The sequence below is a fragment of the Oncorhynchus keta genome, chromosome 30, assembly GCF_023373465.1.
Source record: "Oncorhynchus keta strain PuntledgeMale-10-30-2019 chromosome 30, Oket_V2, whole genome shotgun sequence".
Lineage (NCBI taxonomy): Eukaryota > Metazoa > Chordata > Actinopteri > Salmoniformes > Salmonidae > Oncorhynchus > Oncorhynchus keta.
The window spans coordinates 13,301,632-13,326,944 of NC_068450.1; the positions used below are offsets into that span (position 1 = coordinate 13,301,632).

At 46.6% G+C, this 25,313-nt stretch overlaps 1 protein-coding gene and 1 long non-coding RNA gene across 6 annotated transcripts; one reads left to right on the plus strand and one right to left on the minus strand.

Moving 5' to 3' along the window:
- Positions 1 to 1,434: 1,434 nt before the first annotated feature.
- On the minus strand, positions 1,435 to 24,884 carry LOC118377665 (germ cell nuclear acidic protein-like). Of its 2 annotated transcripts, none has more exons than XM_052487679.1 (13): positions 24,722 to 24,884; positions 23,722 to 23,820; positions 23,320 to 23,530; positions 22,928 to 22,994; positions 21,979 to 22,028; positions 17,333 to 17,396; positions 17,170 to 17,249; positions 16,392 to 16,826; positions 13,023 to 13,200; positions 6,916 to 7,063; positions 3,140 to 3,275; positions 2,720 to 2,924; positions 1,435 to 2,441 (listed from the first exon to the last, which is right to left on the minus strand). In XM_052487679.1, the coding sequence occupies exons 2-13, from the start codon at positions 23,809 to 23,811 to the stop codon at positions 2,210 to 2,212; spliced, it is 1,896 nt and encodes a 631-aa protein (XP_052343639.1). In that variant the 5' UTR covers positions 23,812 to 23,820; positions 24,722 to 24,884; the 3' UTR covers positions 1,435 to 2,209. The 2 variants fall into 2 exon arrangements, with proteins under 2 accessions (XP_052343639.1, XP_052343638.1); XM_052487678.1 differs by having other exon boundaries at positions 6,916 to 7,108.
- LOC127913913 (uncharacterized) lies at positions 17,386 to 21,972 on the plus strand. 4 transcript variants are annotated; one of them, XR_008087235.1, is made up of 5 exons: positions 17,386 to 17,515; positions 17,551 to 17,612; positions 17,795 to 17,896; positions 17,999 to 18,585; positions 18,663 to 21,972. It is a non-coding gene; the product is annotated as an uncharacterized LOC127913913 (long non-coding RNA). The 4 variants fall into 4 exon arrangements; XR_008087234.1 differs by having other exon boundaries at positions 17,795 to 18,585; XR_008087237.1 differs by having other exon boundaries at positions 17,795 to 18,400; positions 18,698 to 21,972.
- Positions 24,885 to 25,313: the final 429 nt, after the last annotated feature.

Genomic DNA, 25,313 nt, shown 5'->3' on the forward strand with positions numbered 1-25,313 from the left:
ACTAACATCACTAATGTTCACACTGGTAAACTAACATCACTAATGTTCACACTGGTAAACTAACATCACTAATGTTCACACTGGTAAACTAACATCACTAATGTTCACACTGGTAAACTAACATCACTAATGTTCACACTGGTAAACTAACATCACTAATGTTCACACTGGTAAACTAACATCACTAATGTTCACACTGGTAAACTAACATCACTAATGTTCACACTGGTAAACTAACATCACTAATGTTCACACTGGTAAACTAACATCACTAATGTTCACACTGGTAAACTAACATCACTAATGTTCACACTGGTAAACTAACATCACTAATGTTCACACTGGTAAACTAACATCACTAATGTTCACGCTGGTAAACTAACATCACTAATGTTCACGCTGGTAAACTAACATCACTAATGTTCACGCTGGTAAACTAACATCACTAATGTTCACGCTGGTAAACTAACATCACTAATGTTCACGCTGGTAAACTAACATCACTAATGTTCACACTGGTAAACTAACATCACTAATGTTCACGCTGGTAAACTAACATCACTAATGTTCACGCTGGTAAACTAACATCACTAATGTTCACGCTGGTAAACTAACATCACTAATGTTCACGCTGGTAAACTAACATCACTAATGTTCACGCTGGTAAACTAACATCACTAATGTTCACACTGGTAAACTAACATCACTAATGTTCACACTGGTAAACTAACATCACTAATGTTCACACTGGTAAACTAACATCACTAATGTTCACACTGGTAAACTAACATCACTAATGTTCACACTGGTAAACTAACATCACTAATGTTCACACTGGTAAACTAACATCACTAATGTTCACACTGGTAAACTAACATCACTAATGTTCACACTGGTAAACTAACATCACTAATGTTCACACTGGTAAACTAACATCACTAATGTTCACACTGGTAAACTAACATCACTAATGTTCACACTGGTAAACTAACATCACTAATGTTCACACTGGTAAACTAACATCACTAATGTTCACACTGGTAAACTAACATCACTAATGTTCACACTGGTAAACTAACATCACTAATGTTCACACTGGTAAACTAACATCACTAATGTTCACACTGGTAAACTAACATCACTAATGTTCACACTGGTAAACTAACATCACTAATGTTCACACTGGTAAACTAACATCACTAATGTTCACACTGGTAAACTAACATCACTAATGTTCACACTGGTAAACTAACATCACTAATGTTCACACTGGTAAACTAACATCACTAATGTTCACACTGGTAAACTAACATCACTAATGTTCACACTGGTAAACTAACATCACTAATGTTCACACTGGTAAACTAACATCACTAATGTTCACACTGGTAAACTAACATCACTAATGTTCATACTGTACAGTTGACACCGACGTGTAAAACATGAAATCTTTATTCAAAAACAAAACATGAAAAAAAACAACAAGACAAACGTTCAAAATGTAACAAATTGTATGTGAAGTTGCCAGATCTGCATTTTATGAAACTTCATCGAACTATTTCCTGATTCATATTTCAAGTAATTCAAAGCAGTTGTTCACAAAATGATATTTGAAGGGTATGAATCCATGTCACAGGCAGGCTCAACAATATGACTGATTCACGATGCCTTTAAATCACTGTCCAGTGTGTCTCTTGTCTCATTTCACTGTAACGGTGAGACGCCAGCCTCACCATAGCTGCCTCTGAAAACCTGATACATACACAGAGGTATTTAAGACAGACCTATAAACTTGAAGATCACACTACTTTAACACATTAGGATGGATGAAAGAGAAGGATCCCACTAATCTACGACATTAGGATGGATGAAAGAGAAGGATCCCACTAATCTACGACATTAGGATGGATGAAAGAGAAGGATCCCACTAATCTACGACATTAGGATGGATGAAAGAGAAGGATCCCACTAATCTACGACATTAGGATGGATGAAAGAGAAGGATCCCACCATTGCTTCAGAGCAGTGGAAATCTTCAAGGAATGAAGATGTTCAGACAGGGTTTTACAGATACTACTGAACAAGAGTGCTTTATCAAGAGTGCTTTAGAGTCCAGGAGACGAGAGTAATGTAGGTCTAATCCAGGTTAGAATGATTCCACCTCATCTCTTTCACACACTCTCTCTCTCTCTCTCTCTCTCTCTCCTTCTCAGTTCTGGCTGAGTTTAGTCTTGGAGGCGAAGTCAACACTGAGTTTCCTCATTACCTCACCGTGGCTCTGACCCACCAGGTTTTGGCGAACACTGCCATAGTTCTCCTTGACAAAGTTGGCAAAGGGTGTGGGCGCCCGGGGCTTGGCAGGGGTGAGCAGGACCAGCTGACCCGTACAGAGGGCACACACAAACCTCTGGGTGTCCAGAGACTTAGAGTGACGACCGAGTCTACAGAGGGGAGGAAGAGAACAGTTTAGCCATCAACTGGTTTTAGAGTTTAGCCATGAATTGACGGGAATCCACGGTAGATTGAGGGCTTCAACTACCTAGTCTGACAGTATAACTATAAACTGTGACAATACATACGGTAGTTTAGTCTCAGGCAACTAATAGAGCAATAAATAAATCCATTTTAATATCCCCAAAGTCCATTTCATTTGCAGCACTAAAACTAGCATTGGTGTAAGTGTAAGCCGGGGACAGACAGGACGTTAGTGTGGACCTACGTGTTTTCGCAGCGGCTGCACTGGTACTGGTACTTGTAGTTAATGTCGTAGCTGTGGCAGCGGGTGACCACAGGCAGCTCGGGGTGTGCCAGCGTGGCCTTGCGGGCGTAAAGCTTCCAGAAGGGGCCGTGTCCATCCCTCACACTGTTGATCAACCAGGTGGCAGCGTGGCACATCTCATGGACTAATGTGTCACGCAGACGGTCTGGGAGGAGAGAAGGGGGAGGATGGGGATTGGAAGAGAGAGGAGAGGAAGGAGAGATGGAATGAGGGAAGGTGGGAGATAAGAGATATTTGAAATCATACAGACACAGGCTATTCACATTAAAGTTTAATTTTAAATGACTTACATTAGAACCTAATTTAAAATGTTATAACACACATTTAATGTCATTAGTTCTTCAACCAGTGAAGCCTTACCTGCAGAGTCACAGACTTTCTCCGAGAGTTGGATACGTGCGTATCGGTTCCCTCCTCCTCTCTCCTGCCCTGTGATGCAGTAGCCAGCAGTCTTTCTCATCTTGTTATTCCAGCTCACTGACATGTTACTGGGCAGCTGGGGAACAAAGACGTTACAAAGGTAAGAAGAGGTAAAACATGCAAGATAATCCCAGGTCACATGATGGTAAGATGCAAGTCAACACAAAACACTTTGTAAGATTCGATCTTCATCTCCAAGTGATCTGGCAGTATATGTATGCTTATAACCTGTGTGTTTAACACTGTATATATAGCCTGTTGATGGGTTGACTTCTAAACGTGAAAATATGAAATATCCTTATTCATGTCACCGAGGGAGAGAGGGGAATGTAGAACATTTACATTCTACATGTCACTGAGGGGAATGTAGAACGTTTACATTCTACATGTCACTGAGGGAGAGGGGAATGTAGAACGTTTACATTCTGCATGTCACTGAGGGAGAGAGGGGAATGTAGAACGTTTACACGTCACTGAGGGAGAGAGGGGAATGTAGAACGTTTACACGTCACTGAGGGAGAGAGGGGAATGTAGAACGTTTACATGTCACTGAGGGAGAGAGGGGAATGTAGAACGTTTACATGTCACTGAGGGAGAGAGGGGAATGTAGAACGTTTACATGTCACTGAGGGAGAGAGGGGAATGTAGAACGTTTACATGTCACTGGGGAGACAGGGGACTGTAGAACGTTTACATGTCACTGAGGGAGAGAGGGGAATGTAGAACGTTTACATGTCACTGGGGGAGAGAGGGGAATGTAGAACGTTTACATGTCACTGAGGGAGAGAGGGGAATGTAGAACGTTTACATGTCACTGAGGAGAGAGGGGACTGTAGAACGTTTACATGTCACTGAGGGAGAGAGGGGACTGTAGAACGTTTACATGTCACTGAGGGAGAGGGGAATGTAGAACGTTTACATGTCACTGAGGGAGAGGGGAATGTAGAACGTTTACACGTCACTGGGGAGAGAGGGGAATGTAGAACGTTTACACGTCACTGGGGGAGAGAGGGGAACGTAGAACGTTTACATGTCACTGAGGGAGAGAGGGGAATGTAGAACGTTTACATGTCACTGAGGGAGAGAGGGGAACGTAGAACGTTTACATGTCACTGAGGGAGAGAGGGGAATGTAGAACGTTTACATGTCACTGAGGAGAGAGGGGAATGTAGAACGTTTACATGTCACTGGGGAGAGAGGGGAATGTAGAACGTTTACATGTCACTGAGGGAGAGAGAGGAATGTAGAACGTTTACATGTCACTGGGGAGAGAGGGGAATGTAGAACGTTTACATGTCACTGAGGGAGAGAGGGGAATGTAGAACGTTTACATGTCACTGAGGAGAGAGGGGACTGTAGAACGTTTACATGTCACTGAGGGAGAGAGGGGACTGTAGAACGTTTACATGTCACTGAGGGAGAGAGGGAATGTAGAACGTTTACATGTCACTGAGGGAGAGAGGGGAATGTAGAACGTTTACATGTCACTGAGGGAGAGAGGGGACTGTAGAACGTTTACATGTCACTGAGGGAGAGAGGGGAATGTAGAACGTTTACATGTCACTGAGGGAGAGAGGGGAATGTAGAACGTTTACATGTCACTGGGGAGAGAGGGGAATGTAGAACGTTTACATGTCACTGGGGGAGAGAGGGGAATGTAGAACGTTTACATGTCACTGAGGGAGAGAGGGGAATGTAGAACGTTTGCATGTCACTGAGGGAGAGAGGGGAATGTAGAACGTTTACATGTCACTGAGGGAGAGGGGACTGTAGAACGTTTACATGTCACTGAGGGAGAGAGGGGAATGTAGAACGTTTACATGTCACTGGGGAGAGAGGGGAATGTAGAACGTTTACACGTCACTGAGGGAGAGGGGAATGTAGAACGTTTACATGTCACTGAGGGAGAGAGGGGAATGTAGAACGTTTACATGTCACTGGGGGAGAGAGGGGAATGTAGAACGTTTACATGTCACTGAGGGAGAGGGGAATGTAGAACGTTTACATGTCACTGAGGGAGAGAGGGGAATGTAGAACGTTTACACGTCACTGGGGAGAGAGGGGAATGTAGAACGTTTACATGTCACTGGGGAGAGAGGGGAATGTAGAACGTTTACATTCTGCATGTCACTGAGGGAGAGAGGGGAATGTAGAACGTTTACACGTCACTGAGGGAGAGGGGAATGTAGAACGTTTACATGTCACTGAGGGAGAGAGGGGAATGTAGAACGTTTACATGTCACTGAGGGAGAGAGGGGAATGTAGAACGTTTACATGTCACTGAGGGAGAGAGGGGAATGTAGAACGTTTACATGTCACTGAGGGAGAGAGGGGAATGTAGAACGTTTACATGTCACTGAGGGAGAGAGGGGAATGTAGAACGTTTACATGTCACTGAGGGAGAGAGGGGAATGTAGAACGTTTACATGTCACTGAGGGAGAGAGGGGAATGTAGAACGTTTACATGTCACTGAGGGAGAGAGGGGAATGTAGAACGTTTACATGTCACTGAGGGAGAGAGGGGAATGTAGAACGTTTACATGTCACTGAGGGAGAGAGGGGAATGTAGAACGTTTACATGTCACTGAGGGAGAGAGGGGACTGTAGAACGTTTACATGTCACTGAGGGAGAGAGGGGAATGTAGAACGTTTACATGTCACTGGGGGAGAGAGGGGAATGTAGAACGTTTACACGTCACTGAGGGAGAGAGGGGAATGTAGAACGTTTACACGTCACTGGGGAGAGAGGGGAATGTAGAACGTTTACATGTCACTGAGGGAGAGAGGGGGAATGTAGAACGTTTACATGTCACTGAGGGAGAGAGGGGAATGTAGAACGTTTACATGTCACTGAGGGAGAGGGGGAATGTAGAACGTTTACATGTCACTGAGGGAGAGAGGGGAATGTAGAACGTTTACACGTCACTGAGGGAGAGAGGGGAATGTAGAACGTTTACATGTCACTGAGGGAGAGAGGAATGTAGAACGTTTACACGTCACTGAGGGAGAGAGGGGAATGTAGAACGTTTACATGTCACTGAGGAGAGAGGGGAATGTAGAACGTTTACATGTCACTGAGGGAGAGAGGGGAATGTAGAACGTTTACATGTCACTGAGGGAGAGAGGGGAATGTAGAACGTTTACATGTCACTGGGGGAGAGAGGGGAATGTAGAACGTTTACATGTCACTGAGGGAGAGGGGAATGTAGAACGTTTACATGTCACTGAGGGAGAGAGGGGAATGTAGAACGTTTACATTCTATCAGAGCGTGTTATTGTTGGACATCAGGGATCCTTTGGAAAGGAGAAGGGCCACTGTCTGGTCGTTACACCAGAACTTAATGGTAGGAAGAATGTATATGGTGGAGACGATGAAGCTGGGAATGTTACTGAGTAAAGGGAAAGGCAATCGAACGGGTGGAGAGCTGTGGATTAGTGAGGAATGAGAGGTCAGGTCACATTAAGGCAGAAGGAACAGTTTACTGCCCACATCACTTAACTTCCTGCCTAGCAACAAAGATGTGATGTTTAGAGGGAAGGAGGAGTTGACCTAAATCAGAGTATCTATACTGGTGCTGGTGGGAACATGTCTTTGTCTGTTCACCTGTCTGACCCACTGGATGAATAAACTTGGTTTGAGCATTTCATAGTTGTCCGTCAGTTTTGACCCTGTTATTAAGAACCTAACACTATGTATAGTTAAAGTGTGTGTTTACCTTGCTGTCGAACACGCTGGTGTTGTACAGGCGATACAGTTTGCTGGTGAGCTCCTCCTTGGTCTGTTTGAAGTTGCGGCTGTAGCTGGAGCCAGGTCCAGACAGAGACTGGAGGAAACACCCAGGAGTCAGACACCCTGCTGATACACTGAGGAGAGAAACACAGTCTGGAGTCATACACCCTGCTGATACACTGAGGAGAGAAACACAGTCTGGAGTCATACACCCTGCTGATACACTGAGGAGAGAAACACAGTCTGGAGTCATACACCCTGCTGATACACTGAGGAGAGAAACACCCAGGAGTCAGACACCCTGCTAATACACTGAGGAGAGAAACACAGTCTGGAGTCATACACCCTGCTGATACACTGAGGAGAGAAACACCCAGGAGTCATACACCCTGCTAATACACTGAGGAGAGAAACACCCAGGAGTCATACACCCTGCTAATACACTGAGGAGAGAAACACCCAGGAGTCATACACCCTGCTGATACACTGAGGAGAGAAACACCCAGGAGTCATACACCCTGCTGATACACTGAGGAGAGAAACACAGCCTGGAGTCATACACCCTGCTAATACACTGAGGAGAGAAACACCCAGGAGTCATACACCCTGCTGATACACTGAGGAGAGAAACACCCAGGAGTCAGACACCCTGCTAATACACTGAGGAGAGAAACACAGCCTGGAGTCATACACCCTGCTGATACACTGAGGAGAGAAACACCCAGGAGTCATACACCCTGCTGATACACTGAGGAGAGAAACACCCAGGAGTCATACACCCTGCTAATACACTGAGGAGAGAAACACCCAGGAGTCATATACCCTGCTGATACACTGAGGAGAGAAACACCCAGGAGTCAGACACCCTGCTGATACACTGAGGAGAGAAACACAGCCTGGAGTCATACACCCTGCTAATACACTGAGGAGAGAAACACCCAGGAGTCATACACCCTGCTGATACACTGAGGAGAGAAACACCCAGGAGTCATACACCCTGCTGATACACTGAGGAGAGAAACACAGCCTGGAGTCATACACCCTGCTAATACACTGAGGAGAGAAACACAGCCTGGAGTCATACACCCTGCTAATACACTGAGGAGAGAAACACCCAGGAGTCAGACACCCTGCTAATACACTGAGGAGAGAAACACCCAGGAGTCATACACCCTGCTGATACACTGAGGAGAGAAACACAGCCTGGAGTCATACACCCTGCTGATACACTGAGGAGAGAAACACCCAGGAGTCAGACACCCTGCTGATACACTGAGGAGAGAAACACAGCCTGGAGTCATACACCCTGCTGATACACTGAGGAGAGAAACACCCAGGAGTCAGACACCCTGCTAATACACTGAGGAGAGAAACACCCAGGAGTCATACACCCTGCTAATACACTGAGGAGAGAAACACCCAGGAGTCATACACCCTGCTGATACACTGAGGAGAGAAACACAGCCTGGAGTCATACACCCTGCTGATACACTGAGGAGAGAAACACCCAGGAGTCAGACACCCTGCTGATACACTGAGGAGAGAAACACCCAGGAGTCATACACCCTGCTGATACACTGAGGAGAGAAACACCCAGGAGTCATACACCCTGCTAATACACTGAGGAGAGAAACACCCAGGAGTCATACACCCTGCTAATACACTGAGGAGAGAAACACAGCCTGGAGTCATACACCCTGCTGATACACTGAGGAGAGAAACACCCAGGAGTCATACACCCTGCTAATACACTGAGGAGAGAAACACAGCCTGGAGTCATACACCCTGCTGATACACTGAGGAGAGAAACACCCTGGAGTCAGACACCCTGCTGATACACTAAGGAGAGAAACACAGCCAGATTTAGCCTCACACAAACACTTCACTGAACCTATGTATTTAGATCAGTGTAGAACAGGTGAAGGAGAGGATACAGTATTGAGCTACACCCTGCCCTAGGCCCTGGTCAGTAGAGTATTGAGCTACACCCTGCCCTAGGCCCTGGTCAGTAGAGTATTGAGCTACACCCTGCCCTAGGCCCTGGTCAGTAGAGTATTGAGCTACACCCTGCCCTAGGCCCTGGTCAGTAGAGTATTGAGCTACACCCTGCCCTAGGCCCTGGTCAGTAGAGTATTGAGCTACAACCTGCCCTAGGCCCTGGTCAGTAGAGTATCGAGCTACACCCTGCCCTAGGCCCTGGTCAGTAGAGTATTGAGCTACACCCTGCCCTAGGCCCTGGTCAGTAGAGTATTGAGCTACACCCTGCCCTAGGCCCTGGTCAGTAGAGTATTGAGCTACACCCTGCCCTAGGCCCTGGTCAGTAGAGTATTGAGCTACACCCTGCCCTAGGCCCTGGTCAGTAGAGTATTGAGCTACACTCCCAGGCCCTGGTCAGTAGAGTATTGAGCTACACCCTGCCCTAGGCCCTGGTCAGTAGAGTATTGAGCTACACCCTGCCCTAGGCCCTGGTCAGTAGAGTATTGAGCTACACCCTGCCCTAGGCCCTGGTCAGTAGAGTATTGAGCTACACCCTGCCCTAGGCCCTGGTCAGTAGAGTATTGAGCTACACCCTGCCCTAGGCCCTGGTCAGTAGAGTATTGAGCTACACCCTGCCCTAGGCCCTGGTCAGTAGAGTATTGAGCTACACCCTGCCCTAGGCCCTGGTCAGTAGAGTATTGAGCTACACCCTGCCCTAGGCCCTGGTCAGTAGAGTATTGAGCTACACCCTGCCCTAGGCCCTGGTCAGTAGAGTATTGAGCTACACCCTGCCCTAGGCCCTGGTCAGTAGAGTATTGAGCTACACCCTGCCCTAGGCCCTGGTCAGTAGAGTATTGAGCTACACCCTGCCCTAGGCCCTGGTCAGTAGAGTATTGAGCTACAACCTGCCCTAGGCCCTGGTCAGTAGAGTATCGAGCTACACCCTGCCCTAGGCCCTGGTCAGTAGAGTATTGAGCTACACCCTGCCCTAGGCCCTGGTCAGTAGAGTATTGAGCTACACCCTGCCCTAGGCCCTGGTCAGTAGAGTATTGAGCTACACCCTGGCCTAGGCCCTGGTCAGTAGAGTATTGAGCTACACCCTGCCCTAGGCCCTGGTCAGTAGAGTATTGAGCTACACTCCCAGGCCCTGGTCAGTAGAGTATTGAGCTACACCCTGCCCTAGGCCCTGGTCAGTAGAGTATTGAGCTACACACTGCCCTAGGCCCTGGTCAGTAGAGTATTGAGCTACACTCCCAGGCCCTGGTCAGTAGAGTATTGAGCTACACCCTGCCCTAGGCCCTGGTCAGTAGAGTATTGAGCTACACCCTGCCCTAGGCCCTGGTCAGTAGAGTATTGAGCTACACCCTGCCCTAGGCCCTGGTCAGTAGAGTATTGAGCTACACCCTGCCCTAGGCCCTGGTCAGTAGAGTATTGAGCTACACCCTGCCCTAGGCCCTGGTCAGTAGAGTATTGAGCTACACCCTGCCCTAGGCCCTGGTCAGTAGAGTATTGAGCTACACCCTGCCCTAGGCCCTGGTCAGTAGAGTATTGAGCTACACCCTGCCCTAGGCCCTGGTCAGTAGAGTATTGAGCTACACCCTGCCCTAGGCCCTGGTCAGTAGAGTATTGAGCTACACCCTGCCCTAGGCCCTGGTCAGTAGAGTATCGAGCTACACCCTGCCCTAGGCCCTGGTCAGTAGAGTATTGAGCTACACCCTGGCCTAGGCCCTGGTCAGTAGAGTATCGAGCTACACCCTGCCCTAGGCCCTGGTCAGTAGAGTATTGAGCTACACTCCCAGGCCCTGGTCAGTAGAGTATTGAGCTACACCCTGCCCTAGGCCCTGGTCAGTAGAGTATTGAGCTACACCCTGCCCTAGGCCCTGGTCAGTAGAGTATTGAGCTACACCCTGCCCTAGGCCCTGGTCAGTAGAGTATTGAGCTACACCCTGCCCTAGGCCCTGGTCAGTAGAGTATTGAGCTACACCCTGCCCTAGGCCCTGGTCAGTAGAGTATTGAGCTACACCCTGCCCTAGGCCCTGGTCAGTAGAGTATTGAGCTACACCCTGCCCTAGGCCCTGGTCAGTAGAGTATTGAGCTACACCCTGCCCTAGGCCCTGGTCAGTAGAGTATTGAGCTACACCCTGCCCTAGGCCCTGGTCAGTAGAGTATTGAGCTACATCCTGCCCTAGGCCCTGGTCAGTAGAGTATTGAGCTACACTCCCAGGCCCTGGTCAGTAGAGTATTGAGCTACACCCTGCCCTAGGCCCTGGTCAGTAGAGTATTGAGCTACACCCTGACCTAGGCCCTGGTCAGTAGAGTATCGAGCTACACCCTGCCCTAGGCCCTGGTCAGTAGAGTATTGAGCTACACCCTGGGCTAGGCCCTGGTCAGTAGAGTATCGAGCTACACCCTGCCCTAGGCCCTGGTCAGTAGAGTATCGAGCTACACCCTGCCCTAGGCCCTGGTCAGTAGAGTATGAGCTACACCCTGCCCTAGGCCCTGGTCAGTAGAGTATTGAGCTACACCCTGGGCTAGGCCCTGGTCAGTAGAGTATCGAGCTACACCCTGCCCTAGGCCCTGGTCAGTAGAGTATCGAGCTACACCCTGCCCTAGGCCCTGGTCAGTAGAGTATTGAGCTACACTCCCAGGCCCTGGTCAGTAGAGTATTGAGCTACACCCTGGGCTAGGCCCTGGTCAGTAGAGTATCGAGCTACACCCTGCCCTAGGCCCTGGTCAGTAGAGTATTGAGCTACACCCTGCCCTAGGCCCTGGTCAGTAGAGTATTGAGCTACACCCTGCCCTAGGCCCTGGTCAGTAGAGTATTGAGCTACACCCTGCCCTAGGCCCTGGTCAGTAGAGTATTGAGCTACACCCTGGGCTAGGCCCTGGTCAGTAGAGTATTGGCCCTAGGCCCTGGTCAGTAGAGTATTGAGCTACACCCTGCCCTAGGCCCTGGTCAGTAGAGTATTGAGCTACATCCTGCCCTAGGCCCTGGTCAGTAGAGTATTGAGCTACATTCCCAGGCCCTGGTCAGTAGAGTATTGAGCTACACCCTGCCCTAGGCCCTGGTCAGTAGAGTATTGAGCTACACCCTGCCCTAGGCCCTGGTCAGTAGAGTATCGAGCTACACCCTGCCCTAGGCCCTGGTCAGTAGAGTATTGAGCTACACCCTGGCCTAGGCCCTGGTCAGTAGAGTATCGAGCTACACCCTGCCCTAGGCCCTGGTCAGTAGAGTATCGAGCTACACCCTGCCCTAGGCCCTGGTCAGTAGAGTATTGAGCTACACCCTGCCCTAGGCCCTGGTCAGTAGAGTATTGAGCTACACCCTGCCCTAGGCCCTGGTCAGTAGAGTATTGAGCTACACCCTGCCCTAGGCCCTGGTCAGTAGAGTATTGAGCTACACCCTGCCCTAGGCCCTGGTCAGTAGAGTATTGAGCTACACCCTGCCCTAGGCCCTGGTCAGTAGAGTATTGAGCTACACCCTGCCCTAGGCCCTGGTCAGTAGAGTATTGAGCTACACCCTGCCCTAGGCCCTGGTCAGTAGAGTATTGAGCTACACCCTACCCTAGGCCCTGGTCAGTAGAGTATTGAGCTACACCCTGCCCTAGGCCCTGGTCAGTAGAGTATTGAGCTACACCCTGCCCTAGGCCCTGGTCAGTAGAGTATTGAGCTACACCCTGCCCTAGGCCCTGGTCAGTAGAGTATTGAGCTACACCCTGCCCTAGGCCCTGGTCAGTAGAGTATTGAGCTACACCCTGCCCTAGGCCCTGGTCAGTAGAGTATTGAGCTACACCCTGCCCTAGGCCCTGGTCAGTAGAGTATTGAGCTACACCCTGACCTAGGCCCTGGTCAGTAGAGTATTGAGCTACACTCCCAGGCCCTGGTCAGTAGAGTATTGAGCTACACCCTGACCTAGGCCCTGGTCAGTAGAGTATTGAGCTACACTCCCAGGCCCTGGTCAGTAGAGTATTGAGCTACACTCCCAGGCCCTGGTCAGTAGAGTATTGAGCTACACCCTGACCTAGGCCCTGGTCAGTAGAGTATTGAGCTACACCCTGCCCTAGGCCCTGGTCAGTAGAGTATTGAGCTACACTACCAGGCCCTGGTCAGTATTACCTGGAGGAAGAAAGGCCGCTGGTCTTGAGTCTGGATTCCGGCTGGGACACAGCGGGTTTAGAGACGAGCGGGCGCACTGGGGTCTTCAGATCCAAGGGCGTTCTCACCAACGGCCGAGGGCACACCTCTTTCGAGGCTTTTTGCCGTGGAGTTGACAGGGGGGGCTTCTGATTTGGCCCTGCATTGACACACACCAGGAAGCAGCCATTGAGATGACACGATATAGAAACGAAAAAGGAAATGTACCAATTAAAGACCATAGCTGGCAGAAGCCTTGTTGGTGGACACGGTCTGAACAGAAATATACAAGTTATATTTAAACATGTTGGGAGCAGTATACCATCATGCAGATTTACTCTGTTACGTTACCCTCTCTGATCTAACACCTTTTTAGGTATGTGCCTCCCCATTTTACAGAAAGATCCCCCTGTATTATACTCATTATGGCAACTGCTCGACCTCCGACCGCAAGGCACAACAGAGGGTAGTGCGTACGGCCCAGTACATCACTGGGACCAAGCTTCCTGCCATCCAGGACCTCTATACCAGACGGTGTCAGAGGAAGGCCCTCAAAAAATTGACGAAGACTCCAACCACCTTAGTCATAGACTGTTCTCTCTCTGTGATCGCACGGCAAGCGGTACCGGAGTGTCAAGTCTAGGTCCACATTGACTCTGTACCGTAACACCCTGTATATAGCCTCCACATTGACTCTGTACCGTAACACCCTGTATACAGCCTCCACATTGACTCTGTACCGTAACACCCTGTATACAGCCTCCACATTGACTCTGTACCGTAACACCCTGTATATAGCCTCCACATTGACTCTGTACCGTAACACCCTGTATATAGCCTCCACATTGACTCTGTACCGTAACACCCTGTATATAGCCTCCACATTGACTCTGTACCGTAACACCCTGTATACAGCCTCCACATTGACTCTGTACCGTAACACCCTGTATATAGCCTCCACATTGACTCTGTACCGTAACACCCTGTATATAGCCTCCACATTGACTCTGTACCGGTACCCCCTGTATATAGCCTCCACATTGACTCTGTACTGGTACCCCCTGTATATAGCCTCCACATTGACTCTGTACTGTATATAGCATAACTACTTATTTTATTGTAGCTCCTTAATTATTCTGAATTTTTCTTATTTAATACATTTTTTACTTCAGCTTATTTTTGTAAATACTTTAAAACGTTTTATGAACTGCATTGTTGGTTAAGGGTTTGTAAGTAAGCATTTCACTGTAAGGTTGCATTAAGCGCATGTGACAAACATAAGATTTGATTTATTACTGTTACCCGTATTGCGTTGGGGCGTTACCCGTGTTATGTCTAGGTGTTGGGGCGTTACCCGTGTTGGGGCGTTACCGGTGTTGGGGCGTTACCCGTGTTATGTCTAGGTGTTGGGGCGTTACCCGTGCTGGGGAGTAGTTGGGGCGTTACCCGTGCTGGGGAGTAGTTGGGGCGTTACCCGTGCTGGGGAGTAGTTGGGGCGTTACCCGTGCTGGGGAGTAGTTGGGGCGTTACCCGTGCTGGGGAGTAGTTGGGGCGTTACCCGTGCTGGGGAGTAGTTGGGGCGTTACCCGTGCTGGGGAGTAGTTGGGGCGTTACCCGTGCTGGGGAGTAGTTGGGCGTTACCCGTGCTGGGGCGTTACCCGTGCTGGGGAGTAGTTGGGGCGTTACCCGTGCTGGGGAGTAGTTGGGGCGTTACCCGTGCTGGGGAGTAGTTGGGGCGTTACCCGTGCTGGGGAGTAGTTGGGGCGTTACCCGTGCTGGGGAGTAGTTGGGGCGTTACCCGTGCTGGGGAGTAGTTGGGGCGTTACCCGTGCTGGGGAGTAGTTGGGGCGTTACCCGTGCTGGGGAGTAGTTGGGGCGTTACCCGTGCTGGGGAGTAGTTGGGGCGTTACCCGTGCTGGGGAGTAGTTGGGGCGTTACCCGTGCTGGGGAGTAGTTGGGGCGTTACCCGTGCTGGGGAGTAGTTGGGGCGTTACCCGTGCTGGGGAGTAGTTGGGGCGTTACCCGTGCTGGGGAGTAGTTGGGGCGTTACCCGTGCTGGGGAGTAGTTGGGGCGTTACCCGTGCTGGGGAGTAGTTGGGGCGTTACCCGTGCTGGGGAGTAGTTGGGGCGTTACCCGTGCTGGGGAGTAGTTGGGGCGTTACCCGTGCTGGGGAGTAGTTGGGGGCGTTACCCGTGCTGGGGAGTAGTTGGGGAGTTACCCGTGCTGGGGAGTAGTTGGGGCGTTACCCGTGCTGGGGAGTAGTTGGGGCGTTACCCGTGCTGGGGAGTAGTTGGGGCGTTACCCGTGCTGGGGAGTAGTTGGGGCGTTACCCGTGTTGGGGAGTAGTTGGGGCGTTACCCGTGTTGGGGAGTAGTTGGGGCGTTACCCGTGTTGGGGAGTAGTTGGGGCGTTACCCGTGTTGGGGAGTTGGGGCGTTACCCGTGTTGGGGAGTTGGGGCGTTACCCGTGTTGGGGAGTTGGGGCGTTACCCGTGTTGGGGAGTTGGGGCGTTACCCGTGTTGGGGAGTTGGGGCGTTACCCGTGTTGGGGAGTTGGGGCGTTACCCGTGTTGGGGAGTTGGGGCGTTACCCGTGTTGGGGAGTTGGGGCGTTACCCGTGTTGGGGAGTTGGGGCGTTACCCGTGTTGGGGAGTTGGGGCGTTACCCGTGTTGGGGAGTTGGGGAGGGGCGTTACCCGTGGTGGGGAGTTGGGGCGTTACCCGTGGTGGGGAGTTGGGGCGTTACCCGTGGTGGGGAGTTGGGGCGTTACCCGTGGTGGGGAGTTGGGGCGTTACCCGTGGTGGGGAGTTGGGGCGTTACCCGTGGTGGGGAGTTGGGGCGTTACCCGTGGTGGGGAGTTGGGGCGTTACCCGTGTTGGGGAGTTGGGGCGTTACCCGTGTTGGGGAGTTGGGGCGTTACCCGTGTTGGGGAGTTGGGGCGTTACCCGTGTTGGGGAGTTGGGGCGTTACCCGTGTTGGGGAGTTGGGGCGTTACCCGTGTTGGGGAGTTGGGGCGTTACCCGTGTTGGGGAGTTGGGGCGTTACCCGTGTTGGGGAGTTGGGGCGTTACCCGTGTTGGGGAGTTACCCGTGTTGGGGAGTAGTTGGGGTGTTACCCGTGTTGGGGAGTTGGGGCGTTACCCGTGCTGGGGAGTAGTTGGGGCGTTACCCGTGTTGGGGAGTTGGGGCGTTACCCGTGTTGGGGAGTTGGGGCGTTACCCGTGTTGGGGAGTTGGGGCGTTACCCGTGCTGGGGAGTAGTTGGGGCGTTACCCGTGCTGGGGAGTAGTTGGGGCGTTACCCGTGCTGGGGAGTAGTTGGGGCGTTACCCGTGTTGGGAGTTGGGGTGGTACCTGTGTTGGGTTTAGGTGTTGGGGTGTTGCCGGTCTTGTGGTTCTTCTTAATTCTGTCCAGTAAGCTGAGGAACTCTTCCTCTGAGCTGGCTGAGTCCTCCAGCTTCGACGGGGCTGAGTGGGTCCGCTGTGGAAGGGGGGTCAGGGAGGGGGTGAAGGAGGAGCAGAGAGGAGGAGGGGAAGGAGAGAGGGAAGGCAGAGGAGGAGGGCAGAGAGAGGGAAAGAAGACGTTGCCCTTCTGGTTACTTTGTAGGACGTTGACTTTGTGCGTCTGTGGCGGCGGCTGGTGCACAGGGTGGCATGTCCTCCACTTGCTCTTCATCACAATACCATCATCTTCTTCACTGTCGCTGAGGAAAACTGGAGTGTTAGACTTGGACAAGGGTCTTCTGACCGGGGTCTGGAAGGATGACGGCTTAGGGGTCTTAAAGGCACCTGTAGAAGACAGGATGAGTCTCCATGTAACGCTGTAGGCCGAACAACTCCCCCTAGCCATGACAATATATCATATTAACAAAGGCATCCTGGGTATTACTTCAAGTCTGGCTATGCAAATAGAAGTAATCACAGTGCTGAACTGAAATCAAACAGAAATAACTTATTAGAAACAGATTTCAGATTATTACAAGCCAGTATGAGGACAGTCAACGACAGCGTGTCAAAAGGCAACCTATACCCTAAATAGTCCTCCACTTTTGAATAGAGCCCTATTCGCCCTGGTCAAAAGTCGTGCACTACATAGGGAATAGATTGCCACTAGGGAAGCAGTCGATGTTACCTTTAGAGGTAGGTTTTTTCTTCCTCTCAACGACAAAGTCATCATCGGAGGAAAAGCTGTCGACAATGAAGTTTCTGAGGCTGAGGAAAAAGCAGGAGATAAACCTCAGTATTTAACACAGGATAGGGACCATATTTACGGTAAGAGGTTGGGACCACTGTACCTGTCTCCACTGCCACGCTCTGCTTCCTTGGGCTTCGGCTTGGGAGTTTTCACACGGCTCAGGACTTCAGGGGCACCAGACGAGACAAGGGAACAATAAACATGTCATTCCCATAATGCATCAGCGCCAGGTCTTTACTGTAGGTAGGCTATTGATAATATAGGCCTATAGTCTATAATGTAGGTAGGCTATTTATAATATATAGGCCTATACTGTAGGCAGGCTATTTATAATATATAGGCCTATACTGTAGGCAGGCTATTTATAATATATACTGTAGGTAGGCTATTTATAATATAGGCCTATAATATATACTGTAGGTAGGCTATTTATAATATATAGGTCTATACTGTAGGCAGGCAATTTATAATATATACTGTAGGTAGGCTATTTATAATATAGGCCTATAATATATACTGTAGGTAGGCTATTTATAATATAGGCCTATAATATATACTGTAGGTAGGCTATTTATAATATATAGGTCTATACTGTAGGCAGGCTATTTATAATATATACTGTAGGTAGGCTATTTATAATATAGGCCTATAATATATACTGTAGGTAGGCTATTTATAATATAGGCCTATAATATATACTATAGGTAGGCTATTTATAATATATAGGTCTATACTGTAGGCAGGCTATTTATAATATATACTGTAGGTAGGCTATTTATAATATAGGCCTATAATATATACTGTAGGTAGGCTATTTATAATATATAGGTCTATACTGTAGGCAGGCTATTTATAATATATACTGTAGGTAGGCTATTTATAATATATACTGTCGGTAGGCTATTTATAATATATAGGTCTATACTGTAGGTAGGCTATTTATAATATATAGGCCTATAATCTATAATGTAGGTAGGCTATTTATAATATATAGGTCTATACTGTAGTTAGGCTATTTATAATATATAGGTCTATACTGTAGGCAGGCTATTTATAATATATACTGTAGGTAGGCTATTTATAATATATAGGCCTATAATCTATAATGTAGGTAGGCTATTTATAATATATAGGTCTATACTGTAGTTAGGCTATTTATAATATATAGGTCTATACTGTAGGTAGGCTATTTATAATATATAGGTCTATACTGTAGGTAGGCTATTTATAATATAGGCCTATAATATATACTGTAGGTAGGCTATTTATAATATAGGCCTATAGTCTATACTGTAGGTAGGCCATTTATAATATATAGGTCTATACTGTAGGTAGGCTATTTATAATATATAGGTGTATACTGTAGGTAGGCTATTTATAATATATAGGCCTATAGTCTATACTGTAGGTAGGCCATTTATAATATATAGGTCTATACTGTAGGTAGGCTATTTATAATATATAGGTGTATACTGTAGGTAGGCTATTTATAATATATAGGTCTATACTGTAGGTAGGCTATTTATAATATAGGCCTATAGTCTATACTGTAGGTAGGCCATTTATAATATATACTGTAGGTAGGCTATTTATAATATATAGGCCTATACTGTAGGTAGGCTATTTATAATATAGGCCTATAATATATACTGTAGTTAGGCTATTTATAATATAGGCCTATTGTCTATAATGTAGGGAGGCCATTTATAATATATACTGTAGGTAGGCTATTTATAATATATAGGCCTATACTGTAGGTAGGCTATTTATAATATAGGCCTATAATATATACTGTAGGTAGGCTATTTATAATATATAGGCCTATAGTCTATAATCTTTGGAAGGCGCTGAAAGTCAGTATTGCCCAGCGACAGCCCCGAAACCTGAAGGATCTGGAGAGGGTCTGTATGGAGTGGGCCAAAATCCCTGCTGCAGTGTGTGCAAACCTGGTCAAGAACTACAGGAAACGTATGAGCTCTGTAATTGCAAACAAAGGTTTCTGTACCAAATATTAAGTTCTGCTTTTCTGATGTATCAAATACTTAGTCGTATGAAAACGTTTGGACACCCCTCTTGAGGCTGCATAATAATTTACTCTGTCGTCACAGAAAATTATCACAGTGGCATGCCATTCATTTTCTAATAAGAGCTGAGTACTGGGGTATTGTCCAGACAAAGATTTTTAGTGTAGCAATATTAAGTTGTAGGAAATTAAATCAGATGTGAAAAATATGCAAAAATGTGGGCACCCTTGTCATTCTGTTGATTTGAACACCTGTAACTACTTAGCACTGATTCATTGGAACACATAATTGGTTTGGTGAGCTCATTAAGCCTTCAACTTCATAGACAAGTGCATACAATCAGTAGTGGCAGAATCAGAATCCTTTAGGTAACATTTATAAATAAGAACTATTATTTATTTTCATAAGCATGCGTATGTGGAAAAAGTTACTTGGGCCCAGAGAGGGGAGAGGTCGGGTTAGTCTTATCTGTGAATGTCTCTGTAACTATTCCTAAACCATGTGAAGGGATGGTGTGATTAATGGGGAACCAGTTAGTTTGGCTCCACAATGTCTGTGTGCCAGTCACGTCTCTCTGTGATCTTGTCCAGGAGGGGGTGTATTTGATATATGCCATTGGATGAGGTAATGTTTTTGGTCCTAACTGGTACCAAGAACGAGATAAGAACTTAGTTTAGGAGACCAAACTGAACGATGATTTATAGCCAATGCTGTCTGGCTATGTGTGTCTTAGCTATAAAGGATCTCAGTAGCCATTATGTAAGCACTCTCAGAGAATTCATTTATGACACTGAATTGATCTGAGAGTCACAGGGCTATGGTGAAGCTCATATAATTAAATATGGCCTTTACGATAACTCTGACTTGTGTGTGGTTTGCTCTCTCATGATTTGGTAATACAGGACATTTCCGTGACAAATCATGAGAAAAGGTATTTAAGGCCAATTGCAAGTTGTTGTTCTCTTTGACTCTCCTCTGAAGAGAGGCAACATGGGGGCCTCAAAACAACTCAAATGACCTGAAAACAAAGATTGTTCAACATTATGGTTTAGAGGAAGGATACAAAAAGCTATCGCAGAGATTTAAGCTGTCAGTGTCCACTGTGAGGAAATGAAAGACCACAGGCACAGTTCTTGTTAAGGCCAGAAGTGGCAGGCCAAGTAAAATATCAGAGAGGCAAAGGCGAAGGATGGTGAGAACGGTCAGAAACAGTCCACAGACCACCTCCAAAGACCTACAACATCATCCTGCTGCAGATGGTGTCACTGTGCATCGTTCAACAATTCAGCGCACTTTGCACAAGGAGAAGCTGTATGGGAGAGTGATGCGGAAGAAGCCTTTTCTGCACACACGCCACAAACAGTCGCTTGAGGTATGCAAACGCACATTTGGACAATCCAGCTTCATTTTGGAATAAGGTGCTGTGGACTGATGAAACAAAGATTGAGTTATTTGGTCATAATAAGGGACGTTATGCATGGCGGCAAAAGAACACAGTGTTCCAAGAAAAACACTTGCTACCCACAGTAACATTTGGTGGGGATTCCATCATGCTGTGTGGCTATGTGGCCAGTGCCGGTACTGGGAATCTTGTTCAAGTTGAGGGTTGCATGGATTCCACTCAGTATCAGCAGATTCTTGGGAATAATGTTGAAGAATCAGTCACAAAGTTGAAGTTATGCCGGGGATGGATATTTCAACAAGACAACGACTCAAAACATGTTATCTATCTCAAAATCTACCCGGGCATTTATGCAGAGGAACAAGTACAATGTTCTGGAATGGCCATCCCAGTCCCCAGACCTGAATATCATTGAGAATCTGTGGGATGATTTGAAGCGGGCTGTCCATGCTCGGCAACCATCAAACCTAATGAACTGGAGATGTTTTCTAAGGAGGAATGGTCCAAAATACCGTCATTCAGAATCCAGACACTCATTAGAGGCTATGGGAAGCATCTCGCTGTTATTTTAGCAAAAGGAGGCTCTACTAAATATTGATGTGATTTTTCTATTGGGGTGCCCAAATTTATGCACCTGTCTAATTTTGTTTTGATGCATATTGCACATTTTCTGTTAATCCAATAAACCTCGATTGACTACTGAAATATTACTGTGTCCATCAGTTATTTGATAGATCAAAATGAAATTTCTGATCCAAACACCCAATTATTTATAAAATGGAAATCATGGAAATTGTCAGGGGTGCCCAAACTATTCATACGACTGTTGGTCATGCAATAAAATGCAAACTTAAAAATCATACAATGTGATTTTCTGGATTTTGGTTTTAGATTCCGTCTCTCGCAGTTGAAGTGTACCTATGATAAAAAATGACAGACCTCTACATGCTTTGTAAGTAGGAAAACCTGCTAAATCACCAGTGTATCAAATACTTATTCTCCCCACTGTAAGTGTTTTCAAGTACAACTTTAGTAAGGACTGTTTTGGGAAACAGCTGTGAGATTTAATGATGCTCCTACGAAGGTTCTAACAATGAACTTAAAATGCATTTAGGAAACTGGGCCCCGGACAGTCAGAAAGACTTCTGTTCTTTGACTTAGAAATGACATACACCAAATTAGACATGGCAAAGACCCATTTACATAACAACATTGTTTCAATGAAGAATTCTGAAGCCTCATTGGGTTTCAAAATATGATGACAATGATCAAAACATGACTTCCCCAATACATATGTCAAGGCACCAGTATGATACTTACAGTTTTCAAAGAGGTCATCACTGTCTGAGCTTAATACAAGGACTGGTTCACTAGAGGGGAGAGAATCAGAGAAGAAACAATAACACATTTAGTCCAATTGAATGAGTAGATAGAGAAAAGGGGATTAAGGGTACTATTCAATCCGTATCGTGTAAGTTCAGTGTTACAGCGCGGTTTAAATTTCAAGGCAATGTTACCAGGTTAGCGGAGGCCGCATTCAGTGTAAAATATGTCGGCACAATCGGACATTGATTGAATAGAGCCATAAGACGACAAGGCTTTTAAGGCTGGAAGTAGGACTGTGACAGTTATGGAATTTTGATTGACAGTAATTGGCCAGCCACATGAGAGCTGTCACTAATAAATGCAAAGAAATTAATAAAATAAACAACAATTATAATATTCTATTCTCCTCTGTATGTGCTGCCATAGAGATAGAATGAATAGAACGGGTGTCCCCATTCAGGTCAATTATGGCATAATGGGTGGACTGGCGGCCATTGTGAGTGTACCCATATGAACAAAGCAGGAAGTAAAATGTGCTGCGATTTGTTGATTGAACTCAACTGACATTTTTAAAAATACATTCCGTTGCATGAGCCACATCACTTGAATGAACATTCTACATTTCCATGGAAATTATTGCAACACAATACCAGGCAGGAAACAAGACACCCCACTCTGGTTACATTACAGTCAGCTGCTATTGTATTGGTGTCTATTGGAGAATCACCCCATTAAGCAGACCAGAACTGACAACTTTTTTTTATGGTAAAGTGAATGATCTTAATTTATCCACCATGTTTGAAACGGACTCAACAGGGCACTAATGCTGTCCCATCTTTTTAGTTTTTTACAGGTATTTTCATGAAGGTCTTCATACATAACCGTCAGTTACACAATTATACGGTAATTGTGCCGACCTTAGCTGGACAAATCACTACTTTACCTGACTTTCTTAGCAGAACTGCAATGTTTCCGAGAAGCAGTTTTGGGTGTAGCCTGCTCCACAAGAACTACAGACAAGAAGAACATGGAGATTAATTCATTCAACTACAGTATTTCAATGGATAGCTGCCATAGGCATACATGGTTGTCACCATGACAACCATAATCAGGGGTTGGCCAATGCTCATACAGCTCTGGACCAGGTGTAAAGGAATCTTCCAGGTGAACAAAAAGACAGCAGTCGTAGGTAAAGTCAAGCAAAAACCAACTCAGGTTTAATATAACTCGCAACAAGGTGACACCCTTCAGCACAGAACATGTTTAACAGCCCTCTTGGAAACAGCCCTTTATATCCTAATAGTCTAGTAACCCAACCCACCAACTCTCACTTACACTGGTCAAAATCATCGTCACTGGACTCCATTAACACCTCGGTCCTGTAACCGTTGCCCTTGGAGACCTGGTTCTCTTTCCCTGGGCCTCTGTCATCCTCTTCCTCAGTGTCAAGCAGATGTATCTGGACTGGGGGAGGAAGGTTTTGAGCACCCCTGGAGCCATGATAGCCTGTGGCCAGACGCCGAGTCTTACCGACGCTCTTAATCAGCTGCAGAGAAGACACAGGATGTGTTTGAAATAGCACCCTATTCCATATAGTGCACTACTTTTGACCGGGGACAATAGGACTCTGGTAAAAACAAATAGTATTTTTGACCTGGTCATAGGAAATCGTGTGCAATTGATTAAGATAATCACTGGAGGTTGTAATTCATGTGCCTTAGTAAAACCACAACATACCTGTTGTTCTGTTGTTTCCAATCCTCCCTTCTCTGACCAGCCCAGTTTCTCTGCAACTCTTTGAAATAATCTGTGATTATCATCATCCATGGTCTCTCTCTGTAAGGGGGGGGACAATATGACTTATCTGGAGACAACACGGTAACAACATGTCCGGGCTGCGAACCCACGGATAGTTAGCAATGCCCTGGCCAGCCCTCTTTGGGCAATGAAAACAAACAAGACACATTTTGATGATGCAGTATCTTGATTAGCTAACAATAGCTAGTAGCAAGACACATTCTTGTAGCAGGCAAATGTATTTTAGCTAGGCATTTGATTATGCACGGGGTGTAAGTAGTAGCCTAGCGAGCTAATGGTGTGTGCTATCCGATATATCCTTGGGACGTCCCTAACCTAAACCCTAACTAACCTAAACCCCAACTAACCTAAACCCCAACTAACCTAAACCCCAACTAACCTAAACCCCAACTAACCTAAACCCCAACTAACCTAAACCCCAACTAACCTAAACCCCAACTAACCTAAACCCCAACTAACCTAAACCCCAACTAACCTAAACCCCAACTAACCTAAACCCCAACTAACCTAAACCCCAACTAACCTAAACCCCAACTAACCTAAACCCCAACTAACCTAAACCCCAACTAACCTAAACCCTAACTAACCTAAACCCTAACTAACCTAAACCCCAACTAACCTAAACCCTACCCATAACTCTTACCTAGCATCGTCGAGATCCAGGCTTCCATAGACGTGATTTGAAGTATTGCAACGTTAGACTAACTCTTACCAAACCATTTTAAATGTAGACTTCAATATGGGGATATGAACGAGCCAATGATACCGGATTGGACGCTAGCTAATGCCTGCCACTAAAACCCTTATAACCACGACTGGAAATAAATGATAAACGTTACCGTTTCTCAAGTTTAACTCAATATGCATTACTATTTGTTTATTCAATATCAGATGTTCGCGAATCGAGACAGAACGTTACCTTTGAAGATGATGGTCAACACATTTGCATTGGGCCCAAGTCTCGGATAGCGACCGAAAGACACCAAACGAAGATTCAAAACGGTGCACCGGAAGTTCTCATAGGCCGAGCGGAAAACTAGTGGTAATGACGTAGATAAAGTTACACAGACCAGGTTTGAATTGACGACATGCAATTGTATTAACATAAATCATTCATGTGGCATCTTGGCAAGATAGAAGAATCCAAAAGTACACGATTGTAAATATACAAGTAGAAAGGCAACGCTGCAATTGTAATGTTGAATACCATAGCAGTATTCTCTTTGTACTAAATCCCAAAGTATTCTCTTTGTACTAAATCCCAAAGTATTCTCTTTGTACTAAAACCCAAAGTATTCTCTTTGTACTAAAACCCAAAGTATTCTCTTTGTACTAAAACCCAAAGTATTTCTCTTTGTACTAAATCCCAAAGTATTCTCTTTGTACTAAATCCCAAAGTATTCTCTTTGTACTAAATCCCAAAGTATTCTCTTTGTACTAAATCCCAAATAATTATTTTTGTACTAAAACCAATAAACTAGTTAGCGTTTTCAAATTTTGTAATTGCATGT

Coding starts and splice junctions, on each gene's coding strand:
- LOC118377665 (XM_052487678.1), bottom strand. CDS start 23,811: ATGGATGATGATAATCACAGATTATTTCAAAGAGTTGCAGAGAAACTG. Junction 16,827..17,169: donor GAAAAAACCTACCTCTAAAG/GTAACATCGACT, acceptor TGTCTTCTACAG/GTGCCTTTAAGACCCCTAAG. Junction 3,276..6,915: donor CCAGCGTGTTCGACAGCAAG/GTAAACACACAC, acceptor TTTGTTCCCCAG/CTGCCCAGTAACATGTCAGT.